Here is a 21,447-nt window from a genome sequence, read left to right as displayed (position 1 = left end):
TAATGCTGAAACTGTCGTAAACACCCATCTGTTTCACTAATGTCATTTAGGGAAGAAAATCTGCCATCCTCACCCAGTCTGGCCTGTATGTGACTCCAGACCCACAGCAATGTGGTTGAGTCTTAACTGCCCTCTGAAATGGCCGAGCAAGCCATTCAAGTGTATTCAAGAAGGCGGCTCACCCGAGGCTTTTTATTCCAAATTTAAAAAAAAATAAACTGAATTTAAATTCCCCAGCTACTGTGGTGGGATTTGAACTCATGTCTCTGGATCTTTAGTCCAGGCCTATGGATTGCTAGTCATCTATGTTACCGTATCCTTTCTCTTCATTTAGAACTAGGTCTACTGCTGGTAGGATACAGTCATTCCCTTTCTCGGTCTCTTTCTCTGAGCAGTACTGCAACCAATAGTCTCTATCGCTCAGGCTCCAGCTGATAGTTTGTCATCTGCTTTATGTGATTGGTATTGATCTTTTTTTAAAACCAATTTCTCCACCAACAATTATACATATGAAAATGTAAAGGCCAAAGTCATCAAAAGAGGCTATAGAATAAGCAACCTGGTGATGAATAGCGCTCTCTAATTAACCAAAACATCATCTTTGGGTGTGTCAGGCATAACTTTGTTTGTCCATAAATACATCCACTTTACTTACCACTTGGAATATGTTTGTGTTCCATTTCATGTTCATGCGTGGTTCCTGGGCTGTGCTCACTGGCAAGGGTACTGGGTTCAACTTGCACCACAGGAGCAGGGATTGATGGAGAATCACCAACAGCGGAAATAATTGCAGCTGCATCTTTAGAAGATCCTGAATACAGGGTGGGGTTTGAGGAAGGCAAGAGGATTATTACAGCTTCAAAATCATGCTTTCAAGTAAAGCATCAGAGAGAAATGCAGTCAGGCATTCGCCTCACGCTTCTACACTAACTGATTTAAGGCTTGGCACCAATTCCCCGAGTACTATACCTTTTCATATTATCTTTGCAACACTTCTTGTGAAAAACCAATAATTGTTCAAAGTGAGCCGAATATTTTCACAATGCACTCTTCCAGGTGGGACTCTTTGTACAGGTGGGACTCTTTGTACAGGTGGGACTCTTTGTACAGGTGCATTTTTCCACAACTTTTTTCCCTATAGATTTATTCTTCATTGTAGCTCCTTCATATATTTATCCTTTAATAAAACTTATTTTATTTCATATTTTGGCTTTCGTTTTCTTTCAATGTCCACCCCACTCTCTTAATAACTCTTCTTTTTTCTGTTCCATTCTACAGTTGTCCACACTTTCACTTTTATGGGGATCTAACTCTTCATTGCACACGATTTCCTTTTTTTTTTTAAATAAACTATTTTTTCCCTAGACGTTATCTATTGAATCTCTTATCCTCCTATTTATCCTTCTTCTTAGGCCTTCATTATTTATGATTGCTTTGTTTTCCTTCTCTTAATCCTTTATCTGCCCTTCCCCCAAATCTTGAAGCTCCTTCCTCAATTCAATTTTCAAAAGTTCATGCTATCCCATACTAAATAAAGATTTGATCGGAGACCTGTCCCAATATTAGTAAATGCAGTAAAGGTTCCTTCTCTAATCTATACTCCGCACCACAAAAAAAGAAAAAGAAAACCCATTTTCTTTTCTTTTCTGAACACTTATTCAAATAGTTTTTCCTGCATTCCCCAATGCTGCATTAAGTACTTCAATTGGCAGTTCACAGCTTCATCTCAAATCCACGGTAAAAGTACAAGGCGACTTCTTAAATCGCTTTCAAGTAAAGGTTTGCTTTCCACCAGTTGACCCGCAAACACTTGTGTTCAAACTGGTGTTCACTTGTGTTCAAACTGGTGTTCACTTGTGTTCAAACACTTGTGTTCAAACTGGTGTTCACTTGTGTTCAAACACTTGCGTTCAAACTGGTGTTCACTTGTGTTCAAACACTTGTGTTCAAACTGGTGTTCACTTGTGTTCAAACACTTGCGTTCAAACTGTTGTTCACTTGTGTTCAAACTGGTGTTCACTTGTGTTCAAACACTTGCGTTCAAACTGGTGTTCACTTGTGTTCAAACACTTGTGTTCAAACTGGTGTTCACTTGTGTTCAAACACTTGTGTGAACAACGCTACAGCTCTACTGGACAAATGTCCTGGCAGAAGGGCAAATTGATGAAAGGATTATGCAGGGAGAGGGGTCACAAAAGGGTCAATACTTGTTAACATGCATGAAAAAAGGCAAGACAATTTTGACAGTGCGCAATTAAAGCATTAAAAAAAGATAAATTTTAGTTGTTTGGACTTAAAACTACAGTAGAAGGAAACAGATTAGATTCTCCTTTCAACTCAGTCCCTTACTGAATGATGCTGGGCAGAAGGAAGCAAAACAGCTGAATATTCTCATATTGTAGGAACTAACCAACAGTGGGTGCTGGAATTAGCCTGCTTGCCCAGAACAGGACTGAGACACAACCTATGTACAATTAGAGAAAATTGAGGACATAGGTCTTTCACTAAAGAGCAAATGCCCTCAAGAGAAAGGATATAAGCTCATAGGCAAGTTGAAAGAAATGCAGCTTTTCCATTATTTATTACATCTCAGTGTTTTCTGAAAAGCACAACCGTATATTTTGTTTTGCAATTTCTAATCTCAGCAATGCAAAAAAAAAAACTTAGTTACTTTTGCACATTTGATTTAATGTATCCACCTGTTTTTAATTACCATCTACCATCTCATCTGTTGAGTCAACTAACAGTACAAGAGTTAGGAGGATAATGCTGATAGGGTTAGATGAAGTATGGTGGGAGGAGGCTTGTGTGCAGCATTAACATTGGCATAGACCAGTTGGGCCCATTTCTGTAATTTCTACGTTATTCTATGTAAAAACCGTCTGTTAAGAAAGTTTGAAAGATTGAATCAAAATGAACTTTTCAGCACCAATGTTTCTGAGGCTAATCTATTTAAGACATCACTGAAGCACAAAGCAGGACAGTCATATTGCTCATATCATTTATACCCTATTCAAATTAGTGTGGGATGAGCTATTACTAGAATCACAGTTCAACCCTGAACATTTCAGACAACAATCCTCGTCACGTATTGGAGAGTAGTTTCATAAACTCAACCTGGGTTTTCAGACAACACTAAATAATGCACACTGAAATCTTTACTACGAGATTCAGAATTACTTTCTCCCATGGCCTCTTCAATGGGTGAAGCTTCTTTATCGTTATTATGCATGGATTGCGGCAGTTTGGATTCTTTTAACACTTCAGCTGTCGTTGATATTTTCAATGGACCCTCCATATCCTTAAAACAAAACAAGGAGAAATTTAAATGAAGAATTAACCACTGCCACCCTACATACTTCAAAATATAACTCAGAACTGGAAATACTTGACCATAAATAGGTAGGATACTGCAGACAGTTGCTCATGTTGAAATTTATATCACAGCATCAAACCATGTTTGCCGAAAATATGTAACATTGTAACCCACAAACTCTATTTCAGCATAACAGATTCTAGAGTATTAGCTTTAATAAATAACGGCTCTACCACCAGCTCTCCACATTCTTGCACCCTGCAGTGACTAAGGAACCAGACAAAAAACATAAAAGTACTCGATCAGATTTTTGGGATGCTAATTGAAGAGGGAGGAGAGTCAAACTAGACCAGTTTCAGTCCACAAAGTCTAACTTCCATATCTGTAACTTTCTCCAGCCCTAGAAACTTATTTTGAAGGATTCTGCCCAACAGGTGATATTGCCTTCACATATCTGAGAACTGAGATACATCCACAGGTCAAGAAGGAGACGAGTGCGAGACATCAGAGTAGGAATTGGATCTGTGCCCACCATTTCACATCATCTCAGTCCAGACAGCTCAGTCCAGCTTGTGCTTATATTTTTTTAATTTGTGGGTTTGTTATGTGAATATTATGGGCCTGAGAATTTGGAAAGGCCGTTTCTTAGCATTGTTGCCTCATTGTTTGATATATTCTAAACACAGCATTAAGATCTACTAATATCAGCAACTTGAAAAATGTGCAAACCAAGGGACCATGGAATTAAACTTTGTATGTGGCATGCATGGCTCCAACAACGACAAAATGCTTGCATATTCCTACCATAAATAGTGATTTCCAGTCTAGATCATAGTATCTGGGAGATTCTGCTAGTGGAATTCATGGTGTGTGGCATGGGGGAAATCAAAGTAGACCAGAAGAAAATCATTTTGCTCAAGGTAACAGAGGGTGGATGAAGGCAGTGTTGTGTATGAGAACATAAGAAATAGGAGCAGTCAATAAAATCATGGCTGATCTGATCTTGGGCTCAGCTCCACTTCCCTGCCCTCACCCCATATCACTCAAAGATCTGTCTATCTCCGCCTTAAATATATTCAATGACCCAGCCTCCACAGCTCTCTGGGGCAGAGAATTCCACAGATTTACAACAGTCAGGAGAGGAAATCCCTTCTCATCTCAGTTCTAAGTGGGCAACCCCTTATTCTGAAACTATGCCCCCTAGTTCCAGATTCCCCCACGAGGGGAAACATCCTCTCTGCATCCACCTTGTCGAGCCTCCTCAGTATCTTATATGTTTCAAAAAGATCACCTCTCATTCTCTAAACTCCAATGAATATAGGCCCAACCTGCTCAACCTTTCTTCATAAGTCAACCTCTTCATCTCAGGAATCAATCTAGTGAACCTTCTCTGAACTGCCTCCAATGCAAGTATATCCCTCCTTAAATAAGGAGGCCAAAACTCCCAGGTGTGACCTCACCAATACCCTGTACAGTTGTAGGACTTCCCTGCTTTTATACACCATCCTGTTTGCAACAAAGGTCAACATTCCATTTGCCTTCCTGATTACTTGCTGTACCTGTGTTTCATGCACAAGGCCTGCCAGGTCCTTCTATACTGCAGCATTTTGTAATCTCTCCCTATTTAAATAATAATTTGCTTTTTTATTTTTCCTGCCAAAGTGGATAACCTCACACTTTCCCACATTATACTCCATCTGCCAAATTTTTGCCCACTCACTTAGCCTGTCTATATCCCTTTGCAGATTTTTTGTGTCCTCCTCACAACTTGCTTTCCCACCCATCTTTGTATCGTCAGCAAACTTGGCTACATTACACTCAGTCCCTTCATCCAAGTCATTAATGTAGATTGTAAATAGTTGAGGCCCCAGCACCGATCCCTGTGGCACCCCACTAGTTACTATTTGCCAATCGGGAAATGACCCCATTTATCCCGACTCTCTGTTTTCTGTTAGTTAGCCAATCCACTATCCATGCAAATATATTACCCCAACCCCGTGAGCTCTTATCTTGTGCAGTATCCTTTTATGTGGCACCTTATCGAATGCCTTCTGGAAATCCAAATACACCACATCCACTGGTTCCCCCCCATCCACCCTGCTCGTTACATCCTAAAAGAACTCCAGCAAATTTGTCAAAGCCCAAAGGCATTTGATAAAAAGTACCATTTAGACTTGTTAGCAAAATTAAAGCCCATGGGATAAAAGGGACAGTAGTAGCATGGATAGAAAACAGAGTTGTGGTGAATGGCTGTTTTTCAGACTGGAGGGAGCTATACAGTGCAGTTCATCAAGGTTCAGTATGAGAACCACCCTTGTTTTGAAATACATTAATGACTTGGACTTGGCACAATTTCAAAATATGCCAATGACACAAAACTTGGAAGTGTAGCAATCGACTTTAAGAGGATAGAGACAGGCTGGTGGAGTGGGTGGATAAATGTCAGATGTAATTCAATGCAGAAAATGTGAGGTGATACATTTTGATAAGAAGAATGAGGAGAGACAATACATGCTGAATGGTACAATTTTAAAGGGAGTGCAAGAGACCGATGAGGGGTCTTTGTGAACAAATCTTTGAAGGTGGCAGGACAGGTTAACAAAGCAGTTCAGGAAGGATAGAATAAAAGGAAAAGGAGGTGGGGTAGCATTGCTGGTTAAAGAGGAGATTAATGCAATAGTTAGGAAGGACATTAGCTTGGATGATGTGGAATCTATATGGGTAGAGCTGCAGAACACCAAAGGGTAAAAAACATTAGCGGGAGTTGTGTACAGACCTCCAAACAGTAGTAGTGATGTTGGGGAGGGCATCAAACAGGAAATTAGGGGTGCATGCAATAAAGGTGCAGCAGTTATCTTGGGTGACTTTAATATGCATATAGATTGGGCTAACCAAACTGAAGCAATACGGTGGAAGAGGATTTCCTGGAAGCATAAGGGATGGTTTTCTAGACCAATATGTCGAAGAACCAACTAGGGGGGAGGCCATCTTAGACTGGGTATTGTGTAATGAGAGAGGATTAATTGGCAATCTCATTGTGCGAGGCCCCTTGGGGAAGAGTGACCATAATATGGTGGAATTCTACATTAGGATGGAGAATGAAACAGTTAATTCAGAGACCATGGTCCAGAACTTAAAGAAGGGTAACTTTGAAGGTATGAGGCGTGAATTGGCTAGGATAGATTGGCGAATGATACTTAAGGGGTTGACAGTGGATGGGCAATTGCAGACATTTAGAGACCGCATGGATGAACTACAACAATTGTACATCCCTGTCTGGCGTAAAAATAAAAAAGGGAAGGTGGCTCAACCGTGGCTATCAAGGGAAATCAGGGATAATATTAAAGCCAAGGAAGTGGCATACAAATTGGCCAGAAATAGCAGCGAACCCGGGGACTGGGAGAAATTTAGAACTCAGCAGAGGAGGACAAAGGGTTTGATTAGGGCAGGGAAAATAGAGTACGAGAGGAAGCTTGCAGGGAACATTAAGACGGACTGCAAAAGCTTCTATAGATATATAAAGAGAAAAAGGTTAGTAAAGACAAATGTAGGTCCCCTGCAGTCAGAATCAGGGGAAGTCATAACGGGGAACAAAGAAATGGCAGACCAATTGAACAAGTACTTTGGTTCGGTATTCACTAAGGAGGACACAAACAACCTTCCGGATATAAAAGGGGTCAGAGGGTCTAGTAAGAAGGAGGAACGGAGGGAAATCCTTCTTAGTCGGGAAATTGTGTTGGGGAAATTGATGGGATTAAAGGCCGATAAATCCCCAGGGCCTGATGGACTGCATCCCAGAGTACTTAAGGAGGTGGCCTTGGAAATAGCGGATGCATTGACAGTCATTTTCCAACATTCCATAGACTCTGGACCAGTTCCTATGGAGTGGAGGGTAGCCAATGTAACCCCACTTTTTAAAAAAGGAGGGAGAGAGAAAACAGGGAATTATAGACCGGTCAGCCTGACATCGGTAGTGGGTAAAATGATGGAATCAATTATTAAGGATGCCATAGCAGCGCATTTGGAAAGAGGTGCCATGATAGGTCGAAGTCAGCATGGATTTGTGAAAGGGAAATCATGCTTGACAAATCTTCTGGAATTTTTTGAGGATGTTTCCAGTAGAGTAGACAAGGGAAAACCAGTTGACGTGGTGTATTTGGACTTTCAGAAGGCTTTCGACAAGGTCCCACACAAGAGATTAATTTGCAAAGTTACAGCACATGGGATTGGGGGTAGTGTGCTGGCGTGGATTGAGAACTGGTTGGCAGACAGGAAGCAAAGAGTAGGAGTAAATGGGTACTTTTCAGAATGGCAGGCAGTGACTAGTGGGGTACCGCAAGGTTCTGTGCTGGGGCCCCAGCTGTTTACATTGTACATTAATGATTTAGATGAGGGGATTAAATGTAGTATCTCCAAATTTGCGGATGACACTAAGTTGGGTGGCAGTGTGAGCTGCGAGGAGGATGCTATGAGGCTGCAGAGTGACTTGGATAGGTTAGGTGAGTGGGCAAATGCATGGCAGATGAAGTATAATGTGGATAAATGTGAGGTTATCCACTTTGGTGGTAAAAACAGAGAGACAGACTATTATCTGAATGATGACAGATTAGGAAAAGGAGAGGTGCAACGAGACCTGGATGTCATGGTACATCAGTCATTGAAGGTTGGCATGCAGGTACAGCAGGCGGTTAGAAAGCAAATGGCATGTTGGCCTTCATAGCGAGGGGATGAGAGTTCAGGGGCAGGGAGGTGTTACTACAGTTATACAGGGCCTTGGTGAGGCCACACCTGGAGTATTGTGTACAGTTTTGGTCTCCTAAGTTGAGGAAGGACATTCTTGCTACTGAGGGAGTGCAGCGAAGGTTCACCAGACTGATTCCCGGGATGGTGGGACTGACATATCAAGAAAGATTGGATTAATTGGGCTTGTATTCACTGGGGTTCAGAAGAATGAGAGGGGATCTCATAGAAACGTTTAAAATTCTAACAGGTTTAGACAGGTTAGATGCAGGAAGAAGGTTTTCAATGTTGGGGAAGTCCAGAACCAGGGGTCACAGTTTAAGGATAAGAGGTAAGCCATTTAGGACCGAGATGAGGAGAAACTTCTTCACCCAGAGAGTGGTGAACCTGTGGAATTCTCTACCACAGAAAGTTGTTGAGACCAATTCACTCAATATATTCAAAAAGGAGTTAGATGTAGTCCTTACTACTCGGGGGGGATCAAGGGGTATGGCGAGAAAGCAGGAATGGGGTACTGAAGTTGCATGTTCAGCCATGATCATATTGAATGGCGGTGCAGGCTCGAAGGGCCGAATGGCCTACTCCTGCACCTATTTTTTATGTTTCTATGTTAATAAAGCATATGGGATCCTCGGCTTTCTATCATCATAGGCAGTCCCTCGAATCGAGGATGAATTGCTTCCACGTCAAAAAGTTCACAGGTGTTTCAATGATGGACCTAAAATTCCAGGTCCGAACTAAATCTTGAAGGGTGGAAGATGTCTGTGTTTGGATTTTTTTTAATGTGTGGTGACCATTGCATACCAGCCACCACATGGGCTTAACAGAGCTAAGTCTTGGTCCAGTAGCAAGGATTAACTTAGACGACCGGAGACCAGCTCTGCTGCACGGACCTAGTGCGCACACATTTCGCAGTGTGGGCTGGACCGTGCTTTATAAACAGAGGCATGGAGTACCAAAGCCAAGAAGTTAGGCTAAACCTATATAAAACATTAGTTCGGCCCCAGCTGGTGTATTCAATTCTGGTAACCACACTTTAGGAAGGACGTGAAGGCTTTGGAGAGGGTACAGAAGAGATTTTCTAGAATGGATCCAGGGATGAAGGATTACAGTTGTGAAGGTTTACAGATTGAGAAGCTGGAGTTGTTCTCTTAGGAGCAGAGAAGGCCAAGAGGAGATATGATAGAGGTGTTTAAAATCATGAAGTGTTTAGATAGAGTAACTAAAGAGAAACTGCTTCCAATGGTTGAAGGGCTGATAACCAGAGGACACAGATTTAAGGTGATTGGCAAAAGAACCAGAGGCGACACGAGGAAAAACGTTTTTACGCAAAGAGTGGTTAGGATTTGGAATGCACTGCCAGAAAGGGAGGTGAAAACAGATTCAATAGTAGCCTTCAAAAAGGAATTGGATAAACACTTGAAGGAGAAATAATATGCAGGTATATGGAGAAAGAGCGGAGGAGTGGGACTAATTGGACTGCTCTTCGTAAGAGTCGGCAGAGACTCAAGGGGCCAAATAGCCTCCTTCTGTGCTGTACTAATCTATGAAGTCAACTGGAATGAACAATGGCGTGCGAGTGCAATAAATTTCAATGTCTTATACATACATACCTGTTTCTTTAATAGAGGCATGTTATATGGTGCAGGCCCAAGGGCCAGTTCAAACACTTTTTCAGAGTACGGGACAGTTTTCTCTACATTCTCTCGAAATTTGGGATCCCACTTCGCATACAATATAGTGCCACCAAGGCCTCCTCCAATAAACAGGACACTTCCTCCTACAATTTTGCCTGCTGAGGCACTGTGGAAAAAAATGAAATGTAGTACATTTGAAAGACAAATGCAGTAATTGTTTAGAAACTTAATTGGCCGAAAATTCCTGCCTTGCTGGGTCCACATGAAGTGCGCACGGACCCGGTGAGGCCTCATAAAAGCTGGTTTTCGGGTCGCGATGCACATGCAACAAGGAATAACTAACCCCACCTCAGAAGAGTTTTTCTTAGACCACTCCAAAAGTACTTCATTGGCTGTAAAGTGCTTTGAGATGTCCGGTGGTCGAGAAAGGCGCTATATAAATGCAAATCTTTCTTTCTTTTTAACAAGCACCCTCCTTTTTTTGGGGAGGGGGAGGAATATTTAACTATCTTACCACACAATAAAAGGAAGTGAACTAGAAATAAATATGCCACCTTTTTAAAAAATATGTATACACACCCAGTAGTACTCCCAGTTGTGTAACCACGGCATTGTTGCAAAGGACGGAGCTGTGATTTACCACAAAGGCACTTCTGTGAAGAGGAAGAAAGAACAGTTTAATAAAAAGTTTGACCAAAGTCTCTATTGGAGAAAGAACCTTATTGTTCCTCAAAATACTGTACTCAAATTGTTTCATTTTGTAATATACTGTAGTTCGTGATCGAGTGACAGGTTTGGTATATAATAGCACTGACCTGCCGCCACACCACTAATTTCAGCCAATTACATGAAACATTTAGAATATGCAGCACTGTAACAACGTGACTACAGGGTCGTTCCCAAACTGGCACCATTCTGGTAAACCTCCTCTGTACCCTCTCCTGGGCCTTAACATCCTTCCTAAAGTGTGGTTCTCGGAAATGTACACAATGCTCCAGCTAAGGACTAACCAGAGATTTGTAACAGTTATCATAGAATTATAGAATGGCTACAGCACAGAAGGTCTCTCGGCCTATCGAACCCACACCAGCTCTCTACAAGAGCACCTCAGATAGTCCCACTCCCCGCCCTTTCCCCAAAGCCCTGCACATTTTTTTTTCCTTCAGGTACTTATCCAACTCTTTTTGAAAGGCATTATTGAGCCTGCCTCCATCATCCTTTCAGGCAGTGCATTCCAGATCCTAACTGCTCGCTGCGTAAAATAGTTTTTCCTCGTGTCGCCTCGTTCTTTTACCAATCACCTTAAATCTGTGTCCTCTGGTTCCCGGCCATTCCACCAATGGGAACAGTTTCTCTCTACCTACTGTGTCCCGAGCCCTCATGATTTTGAACACCTCTATTAAATCTCCTCTCACTCATCTTTGCTCTGAGAACAACCCCAGCTCTCCAGTCTATCCACATAACTGAAGTCCCTCATCCATGGAATAATTCTTGTAAATCTTTTCTGCACCCTCTCCAAGGCCTTCATATCCTTCCTAAAGTGTGATGTCCAGAATTGGACACAATACCCCAGTTGGGGTCGAACCAGTGTTTTATCCAGGTTCATCCTAATTTCCACACTTTTGTACTCCATACCTCTATTTATGAAGCTCAGGATCCCAAACTACTTTCTCAACCTGCCCTGCCACCTTCAACGACTTGTGCACAAATACCCCCAGGTCTCTCTGATCATGCACCTGCTTTAGGATTGTACCATTTAGTTTATATGTCCTTTCCTCATTCTTTCTACCAAAACAGATAGCAAGAGTTTCTATAGGTATATAAAAAGAGAAAGAATGGCTAGAGTTAATGTTGGTCCCTTAGAGGACGTGACCAAGAAATTACTAATGGGGAACATGGAGATGGCAGAAACTCTGAACAAATACTTTGCATCAGTCTTTACAGTGGAGGACACTAACAATATCCCAACAGTGGATAGTCTAGGGGCAATGGGGGGTTGGGAGGAGGAGGAACTTAACACAATCACAATCACTAAGGAGGTGGTACTCAGTAAGATAATGGGACTAAAGACAGATAAATCCCCTGGACCTGATGGCTTGCATCCTAGGGTCTTAAGAGAAGTAGCGGCAGGGATGGTGGATGCATTGGTTGTAATTTACCAAAATTCCCTGGATTCTGGGGAGGTCCCAACAGATTGGAAAACTGCAAATGTAAAGCCCCTATTTAAAAAAGGAGGCAGACGAAAAGCAGGAAACTATAGACCAGTTAGCCTAACATCTATGGTTGGGAAAATGTTGGAATCCATTATTAAAGAAGTAGTAGCAGAACATTTGAAAAAGCATAATTCGGTCAGGCAGAGTCAGCATGGATTTATGAAGGGGAAGTCATGTTTGACAAATTTGCTGGAATACTTTGAGAATGTAACAAACAGGGTTGATAAAGGGGAACTAGTGGATTTGGTGCATTTGGACTTCCAGAAAATATTCTGACAAGGTGCTATATAAAAGGTTACTGCACAAGATAAAAGTTCATGGGGTTGGGGGTAATGTATTAGCACGGAGAGAGGATTGGCTAACGAACAGAAAACAGAGTCGGGATAAATGGTTCATTCTCGGGTTGGCAATCAGTAACTAGTGAGGTGCTGCAGGGATCAGTGCTGGGACCCCAACTATTTACAATCGATATTAACGACTTGGAAGAAGGGACTGAGTGTAACGTAGCCAAGTTTGCTGACGATACAAAAATGGGAGGAAAAGCAATCTTCGAGGACACAAAAAGGACATAGACAGGCTAAGTGAGTGGGCAAAAATTGGGCAGATGGAATATAATGTTGGAAAGTGTGAAGTCATGCACTTTGGCAGAAAAAAAATCAAAGAGCAAGTTATTATTTAAATGGAGAAATATTGCAAAGTGCTGCAGTACAGCGGGACCTGGGGGTATTTGTGTATGAAACACAAAAGTTTAGTATGCAGGTACAGCAAGTGATCAGGAAGGCCAATGGAATCTTGGCCTTTATTGCAAAGGGAATGGAGTATAAAAGCAGGGAAGTCTTGCTACAGCTATACAGGGTATTGGCGAGGCCACACCTGGAATACTGCGCGCAGTTTTGGTTTCCATATTTACAAAAGGATATACTTGCTTTGGAGGCAGTTCAGAGAAGGTTCACTCGGTTGATTCCGGAGATGAGGGGGCTGACTTATGAGGAAAAGTTGAGTAGGTTGGGCCTCTGCTCATTGGAATTCAGAAGAGAGGTGATCTTATCGAAACGTATAAGATTATGAAGGGGCTTGACAAGGTGGATGCAGAGAGGATGTTTCCAATGATAGGGAAGACTAGAACTAGGGGGCATAATCTTAGAATAAGGGGCCGCCCATTTATTCACTAAATATATTCAAAAAGGAGTTAGATGAAGTCCTTACTACTAGAGGGATCAAGGGGTATGGCGAGAAAGCAGGAATGGGGTACTGAAGTTGCATGTTCAGCCATGAACTCATTGAATGACGGTGCAGGCTAGAAGGGCCGAATGGCCTACTCCTGCACTATTTTCTATGTTTCTATGTTTTTCTATGTTTCTATGAGGAGAAATTTATTTTCTCAGAGGATTGTAAATCTGTGGAATTTGCTGCCTCAGAGAGCTGTGGAAGCTGGGGGATTGAATAAATTTAAGACAGAGATAGACAGTTTTTTAACCGATAAGGGGTTATGGGGACAGGGCAGGAAAGTGGAGCTGAGTCCATGATCGGATTAGCCAAGATCGTATAAAATGGCGGAGCAGGCTTGAGGGGTCATATGGCCTACTCCTGCTCCTATTTCTTATGTAAATTGCATCACTTCACACTTTTCTGCATTAAACTTTTTCTGCTATGTATTCACCCATTTCACCAGCCTGTCAATGGCTTGCTGAAGTCTATCACTTTCCTCCTCTCTGTTCACTATAGGACGCGCTTATTTGTATTGTGAAAATGGCCACCATGCTCCACCCCTTGTCTATGATTGGTCCCCTTGGAGGATAAGCCACACCCTGAAGTTTCAATGGAGTGTGTAACTGGAACCGTGCATCCCAAGGTCTCACTGACTTTGCAAATTGTAATTCAATCCACTTTGACTTCCTGAAGCGACAGAGGACAGAGCACCCCAGAAGACAGCAAGGGCCAGCCAAAGTGCCTTACCCCAGTCCAAGTACATCCCTCCCCCAGCCGAAGTGCCGTACCCTAGGCCAAGTACATCCTCCCCACTCACCAGCTTCTCTCTTGCAATCGGGCCCATTCTAACCGCTCTTGGGCCCAGGACTGCCGCAATCAGCAAGGGTGCGAGTCGAGGCCTAGCGAGTCGGGGGAGGAAGGAAGTCGGCGAGGGAGCGAGTCGGGGCCTAGGGAGTCCTGGAAGGGGAGAAAGAGAGTCGGAGCGAGTTGGGCCTAGTGAGGGCGAGTCCTCGGGGAATTAGCGGCGGAAGAGAGTCAGGGCCTCAGCGGAGTCTTGGGCCTCAAGTCCTACTTCTTGGCACCGCGTGGAGGGAATGATTCGGGGCGCAGGGGCGGAGCTTGAAAGGGTGCGGCCTTGTCGTCTGTCAGTCAAAAAAAAGTGCAATATGGGTGGGGGGGGCTTGACGGACGGCTGTCAAAAAAATCTGTAAAAATAGCTACTTCGTTCACTATACTTCCAAGTTTGTGTCATCTGCTAATTTTGAAATTGTGCCCTGCACACCCACGTCCAAGTCATTAATAGATATCACGAAAAGCAGTGGTCCTAGAATCAATCCTTGGGGAACACCACTGTATACCTTCCTCCAATCCGAAAAACAACCATTCACCACTACTCTCTGATGCCTGTCACTTCGCCAATTTAATATCCAGGCTGCCACTGTCCCTTTTATTTCATGGGCTTCAATTTTGCTGGCAAGTCTATTGTGTGGCACTTTGTCGAACGCCTTTTGGAAATCCATGTACACTATGACAACCACATTAACCTCATCAACCCTCTCTATTGCCTCATCAAAAAACTCAATTAAGTTGGTTAAACACGATTTGCCTTTAACGAATCTGTGCTGGTTTTCCTTAAGTTAATCCACCCCTACTATTAATTTTGTCCCTGATCACTGTTTCTAAAAGCTTCCCCATTACTGAGGTTAAATTGACTGGCCTGTAGATGCTGGGTTTATCTTTACTCCCTTTTTTGAACAATGGTTCATTTGCAATTCCCCCGTCCTCTGGCACCACTCCCATATCTATGGAGGATTGGAATACTGTGGCCAGTGCCTCTGCGATTTCCGCTCTCAATCTCCTCAGCATCCTCGGATGCACCCCATCTGCTCCTGGTGATTTATCTACTTTAAGTACAGCCAGCCTTTCTAATAGCTCTTCTTTATCAATTTTTATCCTATCAAGTGTCTCCACTACCTCCTCCTTCACTATGTCTATGGCTGCATCTTCCTTGGTGAATACAGATGCAAAGTACTCATTTAGTACCTCAGTCATACCCTTTGCCTCCAGCATAGGTCTCCTTTTTAGTCCCTAATCGGCCATACCCCTCCTCTTACTACCCATTTCCTATTTATATGCCTGTAGAATACATTTGGATTACCTTTTATGTTGGCTGCCAATCTATTCTCATACCCTCTCTCTTTGCCCCTCTTATTTTCTTTTTCACCTCCTCTGACCTTTCTCTATATAGCCTGATTCTCAGATGTATTTGCAACCTGACATCTGTCACACGGGCTCTGGCAGAATTTGTGGCAGAACACAGTTCAATGCAGCGTTACCAGAAAAGGGTACCCTAATTAATGCACCCATTTTAATTCAAAATCTGTGCACAATATAAATCAATTGACACAACAAGTTCATTTACTATTTCCCAGATACATTTTCATAAAATATCAGAAAGTACAGGACACGAAGACAATGCAGTCCATCTGCTGCTGTCTTACAACTCTTGAACCATTTTAGACGGAATTTTTTTCAATAAAATACTTGTACATTTTAAAAAACGGAGTTCTCAGATTATGCACTACTGGTTGTGACCTCACAAACTATGATTTTTGAACATTGACAGAAAATGTTAACATTTGTTATGCATTAGATATGATGTGACAAACAGGATATACAATTTTAATGAATACAATCCAATTATATTTTGTAGAGCCCTCTCATGAGTGACTTTGTCTACCATTGGACATAATGGACATGGCATAAAATAATAGGGAAAGTATTATATCCACTTTGTGTTAACCTACCACAATTTGCATTTTTATAAAGAATCTTTTAATGTAGAAATGTCCCAAAGTGTAACAAAAAAACAATTCTGCACGAAAAGGCTGGCCACAATCTTGATCCGAGTTGGATTTTAAGATGGGTCTTAAATAAGCAAAGGGAGGTGGAGGGATTTAGTGAGGGATTTCCAGAGCATGAGGCATAGGCAGCTGAGGTCATGGCTGCCAATGGTGGGGCGAAGAGAGAGGAAATGCTCTAGAGGCCAGAGTCAGAGGAACAGAGGGGGAGGGGTTCAGGCCACAAAGGGATTTAAAGCACAGGGATAAGAATTTTTAAGTTGAGGGATTGAAGAACTGGGAAATATTGTAGATTAGGCGAGGACAGGAGCAATGGGTGAGCAGGACTTGGTGCAGGATAGAATACGGGCAGAGTATAGAGTAAGCTGAAGTTGATGGGATGATGGAAGTGAAAATGACTTGGTTCAAGGTTTCAGCAACCGATAGGCTGAAGTAGTGGCGGGTAATGTTACATTGATGGAAAGGGAGATGGAGATGGGGTAGTAGTTTGCAAGGAGGGTCGCGGTTAAGCTTTTTGAGCAGGGGGTTGATGATGGTAGTTTTGAATAGGAGGGGGCCAGTACCTGAGGATAAAGAACCATTTAAAATGTCGGCTAGGATGGGGGCCAGGACTGGAACTTACAGTTTAACTGTAATAGAGTCCAAAAGGAGCAGGCGGAGAGTTTTATTCACGAGATGAGCTCAGAGACGGCATGAGAGAGGAGATGAGAGAGAAAGTAGAGACAGTCGTGGGCTCAAAGCCAGGACAAGGGAGTGGTTTGGCTTGGTGGGTAATAAGAGGGAGAAACAGCAGAGGCAATTAAACAGATGATTTTGGACTTCTTTGTCACTGAGCCTATGAGCTCCTCTCGCTTTCTGTGGAAGGCGCTAGATGCGGGAGAAAGGATTTTAGTGACTGTTGGTAGTGGAAAAAAGCCGGGGGAGGGGGGGGGTCATCTTGCACTCCAAAATCACCATTGGAGTAGTGAGCGGCTTTGGCAGAAGAAAGTGCGGCTTGATATCACTTGATGTGGCCCAGTCAGATTTGGTGATGGATGACTATTCCAGTTATGCCAAACACGCTCACCTGTACCACTTGGATATGAGGGAGGGAGAGATTCAAGATTTTGCTGGGGACAAGGGTATCAAAGGTGGAAGTGAGAGAATGGTTGACTAAATTGATAGCTTGAAGTATCATGGTGAATGGAGGGCCAAAGGTTGGGAATTTGGCAGCTTGGAAGTGAAGTTGTAAATGACTTGGGGAAACAATTTATTTCCCCCAGAGACAGACGTAGAAGGAAGTGGGCTTGGAAAGGGGTTGAGGACGCAGGTGATGCGGAATACAAGGAAGATGGCCGTGTCAGTGATCAAGACCATAGGAGTACAGACACTACGGAACCTGGCAAGATTGTGAATACGGGTAGGAGAGTTTATATGGAGGGAGATTTTTTTTTGATGACAGGAGGGCAGTGAATTTAGAAGAGAGAAAGCAAGGCGAGCTGGGTTGGAGATTAAAATCAAGGATGATGATGAGTGGGAGGAAAGATATTTCGGGAAGAAACTCAGTGGGGCCAGGAGCAATCGACAACAAGAATTTTATCGGAGAGTCAAGAGCTGTGGAACAAGATGAGATGCTCCAAGGAAGAGATGTACCAGGGAGTAGGGGGAGATATCAAGGTGTGACTTGGTGATTATGGCTACACCACCATTGTGATGATCTGGGAAGGGTAGGCAGTGGAAAGAATAGCTAAGCCAGGAGGCTTTGGTAAGGAAAAAGATGTCACCACTGTGAGCTAAGTTTCAGTCAAAGCCAGGATGTCAATGCATTCATCTACAATAAGGTTGCGAATGGCAAGATTCTAGTTTGCAAGTGCATGGACATCGTAGAGGAAAATGCAGAAAAGGGAGGCGATTGCTGATCCGCAGGCAGGGTACAAAGGGGTAGTGGTGAGTGGGATGATTGGGACAGGAGAGATTAGCGACTTTAGCTGTCAGCGGACATACAAGGCGAGAAGGTCGGCGAGAGAGGATGGGCTAGCTGGAACTGCTCCTCATAAGGAGTCAGTAACAGGTGGCTCAATGGGCCCTCCAAAGAATGCCAAGAGGCACATATGGTAGCTGTGGGCTTATTTAAGGTGGATTCAACCCTGAAATGGCAGCAGGCGAGAAGGAAGGCAAAGGAGTTGCGATTGGTTGGGGGTAAAAGTACTTGAGAGGGGCGAAATGAAAGGTGGCATGATCGGGTGACAGGAAGCGGAGAAGAGAGTGGGCCAAGAGAGAAAATATAGGGCGATACAAGTACAGGTACAACCTCCGAAATCCGGAAATTGCGGGACGAGGCTATTCCGTTTTTTCTGGATTTCGGAATAGAAATCCGAAGTCTCGAATCCAGAAACCCCTGGGCCGAGTTTTATGGTGTTAATATATATTTCAATGGACTCGGGAAACTTCCAGTGCTCTTTTCTCTGTACAGGAATGTTTATTTTTCTAGCAGGCGTGAAATGGTTAATGGATTTAGGAGATCTTTTTAAAAGCAGGAACAGGATTCCACTATAATCTCAGGTTTGGTCTTTGAGAGTTAATTTACAAAGATATAACTTTCTGGTTGCATTCAACTTGGGGAAATGCTTAAAGCCCCTTGGACAAAGAGGGAATTGGTATGTTAATGAGGTACTCATTGAGCCAGTTTTCTTTAATGACATGGGACGATGTTTCAGACTTCTACAAGGCCATTCGCACAAGGACAGCTCATTGCTTCATACGCCCTTAAAAAAAAATTCCGTTTTTTGGAACAGATTTCCGAATTCTAGACGACTCATGCACCGTTAACAAAAAGTCCGGTTTTCAAAACCTATTTCCGGAGTACGGATGTCGACTCCTGCAATCTGTAATGTCCGGTTTTCAGATGTTCTACCTGTAATGGGCTTGGGTCCAGATTGGCAGCCAAAATGTGCACATGAACAGACACTGAGGGAATTCAGGATACTTAAGCATGGGAGAGATTAGATTGGACATGGCATGCAGAGTGCCTTCTATCTTTGTACACACAGGATTTCAACTATCTATAGAACATTTTGTCCAACATCTTGAACATCCTAATTCTTGGAATTAAAGCTAGAATGTGTGGAGTAATAAAAAATATTCTAATGACCAATTCTTGAAATGCACGGTTTTCAGATCATCAAAAGGGCCAACTCTCAAACACTGGGTAACGTGCAGGAAAGTAGCCCCAGCACACAAAACTAGATAAATTAACAGTATGCATACACATAGCAGGCGCAAACAAGGTAATGTACAAGACTGCAGAGGCAAAGTTGGTATTTCACAGAACCGAGTAGATTATTCCAGAATTCATAATACTTCTATCAGGCAAATTACGATTATGAGTTGACGGATACATACATACATACTTGTTTTTTAAGCTTGTCAGCCAAACAGGCAGAAGATAAGTTATAGCCTGACCAACAATCAAGCTCTGCTCAGTAATACTGTGCCTGGCAGCAAGAGACAGCCAATAAAATGTCTACATAAGAAATAGGAGCAGGAGTAGGCCATTTGGCCTCTCGAGCCTGCTCCACTATTCAATAAGATCATGGCTGATCTGATTATGGGTTCAGCTCCACTTCCCTGCCCGCTCCCCATAACCCTTCACTCCCTTATCGCTCAAACATCTGTCTATCTCCGCCTTAAATATATTCAATGACCCAGCCTCCACAACTCTCTGGGGCAGAGAATTCCACAGATTTACAAGAAATTCCTCCTCATTTCAGTTTTAAGTGGGTGACCCCTTATTCTGAAACTATGCCCCTAGTTCTAGATTTCCTCACAAGGGGAAACATCCTCTCTGCATCTACCTTGTTGAGCTCTCTCATTATGTTATATATTTCAATAAGATCACCTCTCATTCCTCTAATCTCCAGTGAGTACAGGCCCAACCTACTCAACCTTTCTTCATAAGTCAAACCCTTCATCTCAGGAATCAACCCAGTGAACCTTCTCTGAACTGCCTCCAATGCAAGTACATTCCTCCTTAAATAAGAAGACCAAAGCTATCCGCAGTACTCTAGGTGTGGCATCACCAATACCCTGTACAATTGTAACAGGACTTCTCTGCTTTTATACTCCATCCCCCTTGCAATAAAGGCCAACATTCCATTTGCCTTCCTGGTTACTTGATGTACCTGCATAATAACTTTGTGTGTTTCATGCACAAGGACCCCCAGGTCCCTCTGTACTGCAGCATTTTATAATTTTTCTCCATTTAAATAATAATTTGCTTTATTTATTCTGCCAAAGTGGATAATCTCACATTTTCCCACATTATACTCCATCTGCAAAATTTTTGCCCACTCACTTATCCTGTCAATATCCCTTTGCAGATTTTTGTGCGTCCTCCTCACAACTTGCTTTCCCACCCATCTTTGTACCATCAGCAAACTTAGCTACATTACACTCGGTCTCTTCATACAAATCATTAATATAGATTGTAAATAGTTGAGGACTCAGCACCGGTCCCTGTGGCACCCCACTAGTTACTGTTTGCCAAACGGAAAATGACCTATTTATCCCGAAACTCTGTTTTCTGTTAGCTAGCCAATCCTCTATCCATGCTAATATACCCCAGACTGCAGACAGGAGCGAGGGTTTGGGCAGTCAAGTGGCCTATAAAGGCCCGAGAGTCGGAGGAGGCGGCCACAGGAGCGGAAATTCGGGCAGTCGAGCGGCCTATAAAGGCCCGAGAGTCGGAGGAGGCTAGCTGGTGCAGGGACAGGGACAGAAGGTAAACAAAGTAGTAAGAAGAAATCGAAGTGGGACATCACAACCAAGCGGGTAAGTGATTGGCTGGTTAGTGAGTATTTGATCTTTTATTTTTCTTAACAGTAAGAAACCTTTGGCATTGTTACAAATTAAGTTAATCTCAAGGTTAAGTCATGGCAGGAGAGCCCAAACCCATGTCATGCTCCTCCTGTGCTATGTGGGAAATCAGGGACACTACCAGTGTCCCTGACTACTACATGTGCGGGAAGTGTATCCGGCTGCAGCTCCTAACAGACCACATTGCAGCGCTGGAGCTGCGGATGGATTCATTCTGGAGCATCTGCGATGCTGAGGATGTCGTGATTAGCACGTTTAGTGAGTTAGTCACACCGTAGGTAAAGATTGCACAACCAGATAGGGAATGGGTGACCATCAGGAAGAGCGAGGGAAGGCAGGTAGTGCAGGGGTCCCCTGCGGTCACCTCCAAAACAGATACACCGTTTTGGTTACTGTTGAGGGAGGTGGCTCAGCAGGGGAAGGCAGCAGCACCCAATTCCATGGCACCAAGGGTGACTCTACTGCAGAGGAGGGCAGGAAAAAGAGTGGGAGAGCTATAGTGATAGGGGATTGTTTGTAAGGGGAATAGACAGGCGTTTATGCGGCCGCAAACGAGACTCCAGGATGGTATGTTGCCTCCCTGGTGCAAGGGTCAAGGATGTCTCGGAGCGGCTGCA

General features: G+C 43.2%; 1 protein-coding gene across 2 annotated transcripts in view; it reads right to left on the bottom strand.

The window, feature by feature from the left end:
* immt (inner membrane protein, mitochondrial (mitofilin)) overlaps positions 1-21,447 on the bottom strand; it is a 66,150-nt gene that overhangs the window by 30,028 nt on the left and 14,675 nt on the right. For both annotated transcript variants that reach the window (XM_070866857.1, XM_070866858.1), the window contains exons 2-5: positions 10,273-10,346; positions 9,670-9,859; positions 3,181-3,301; positions 656-811 (exon numbers count right to left, since the gene is read on the bottom strand). In XM_070866857.1, coding sequence (XP_070722958.1) covers positions 656-811; positions 3,181-3,301; positions 9,670-9,859; positions 10,273-10,346 — 541 coding nt within the window. The remainder of the gene's footprint in view (positions 1-655; positions 812-3,180; positions 3,302-9,669; positions 9,860-10,272; positions 10,347-21,447) is intronic.

Source organism: Pristiophorus japonicus, chromosome 2 (assembly GCF_044704955.1).
Source record: "Pristiophorus japonicus isolate sPriJap1 chromosome 2, sPriJap1.hap1, whole genome shotgun sequence".
Classification (NCBI taxonomy): Eukaryota; Metazoa; Chordata; class Chondrichthyes; family Pristiophoridae; genus Pristiophorus; species Pristiophorus japonicus.
This window is presented reverse-complemented; position numbering and strand designations above follow the sequence as displayed.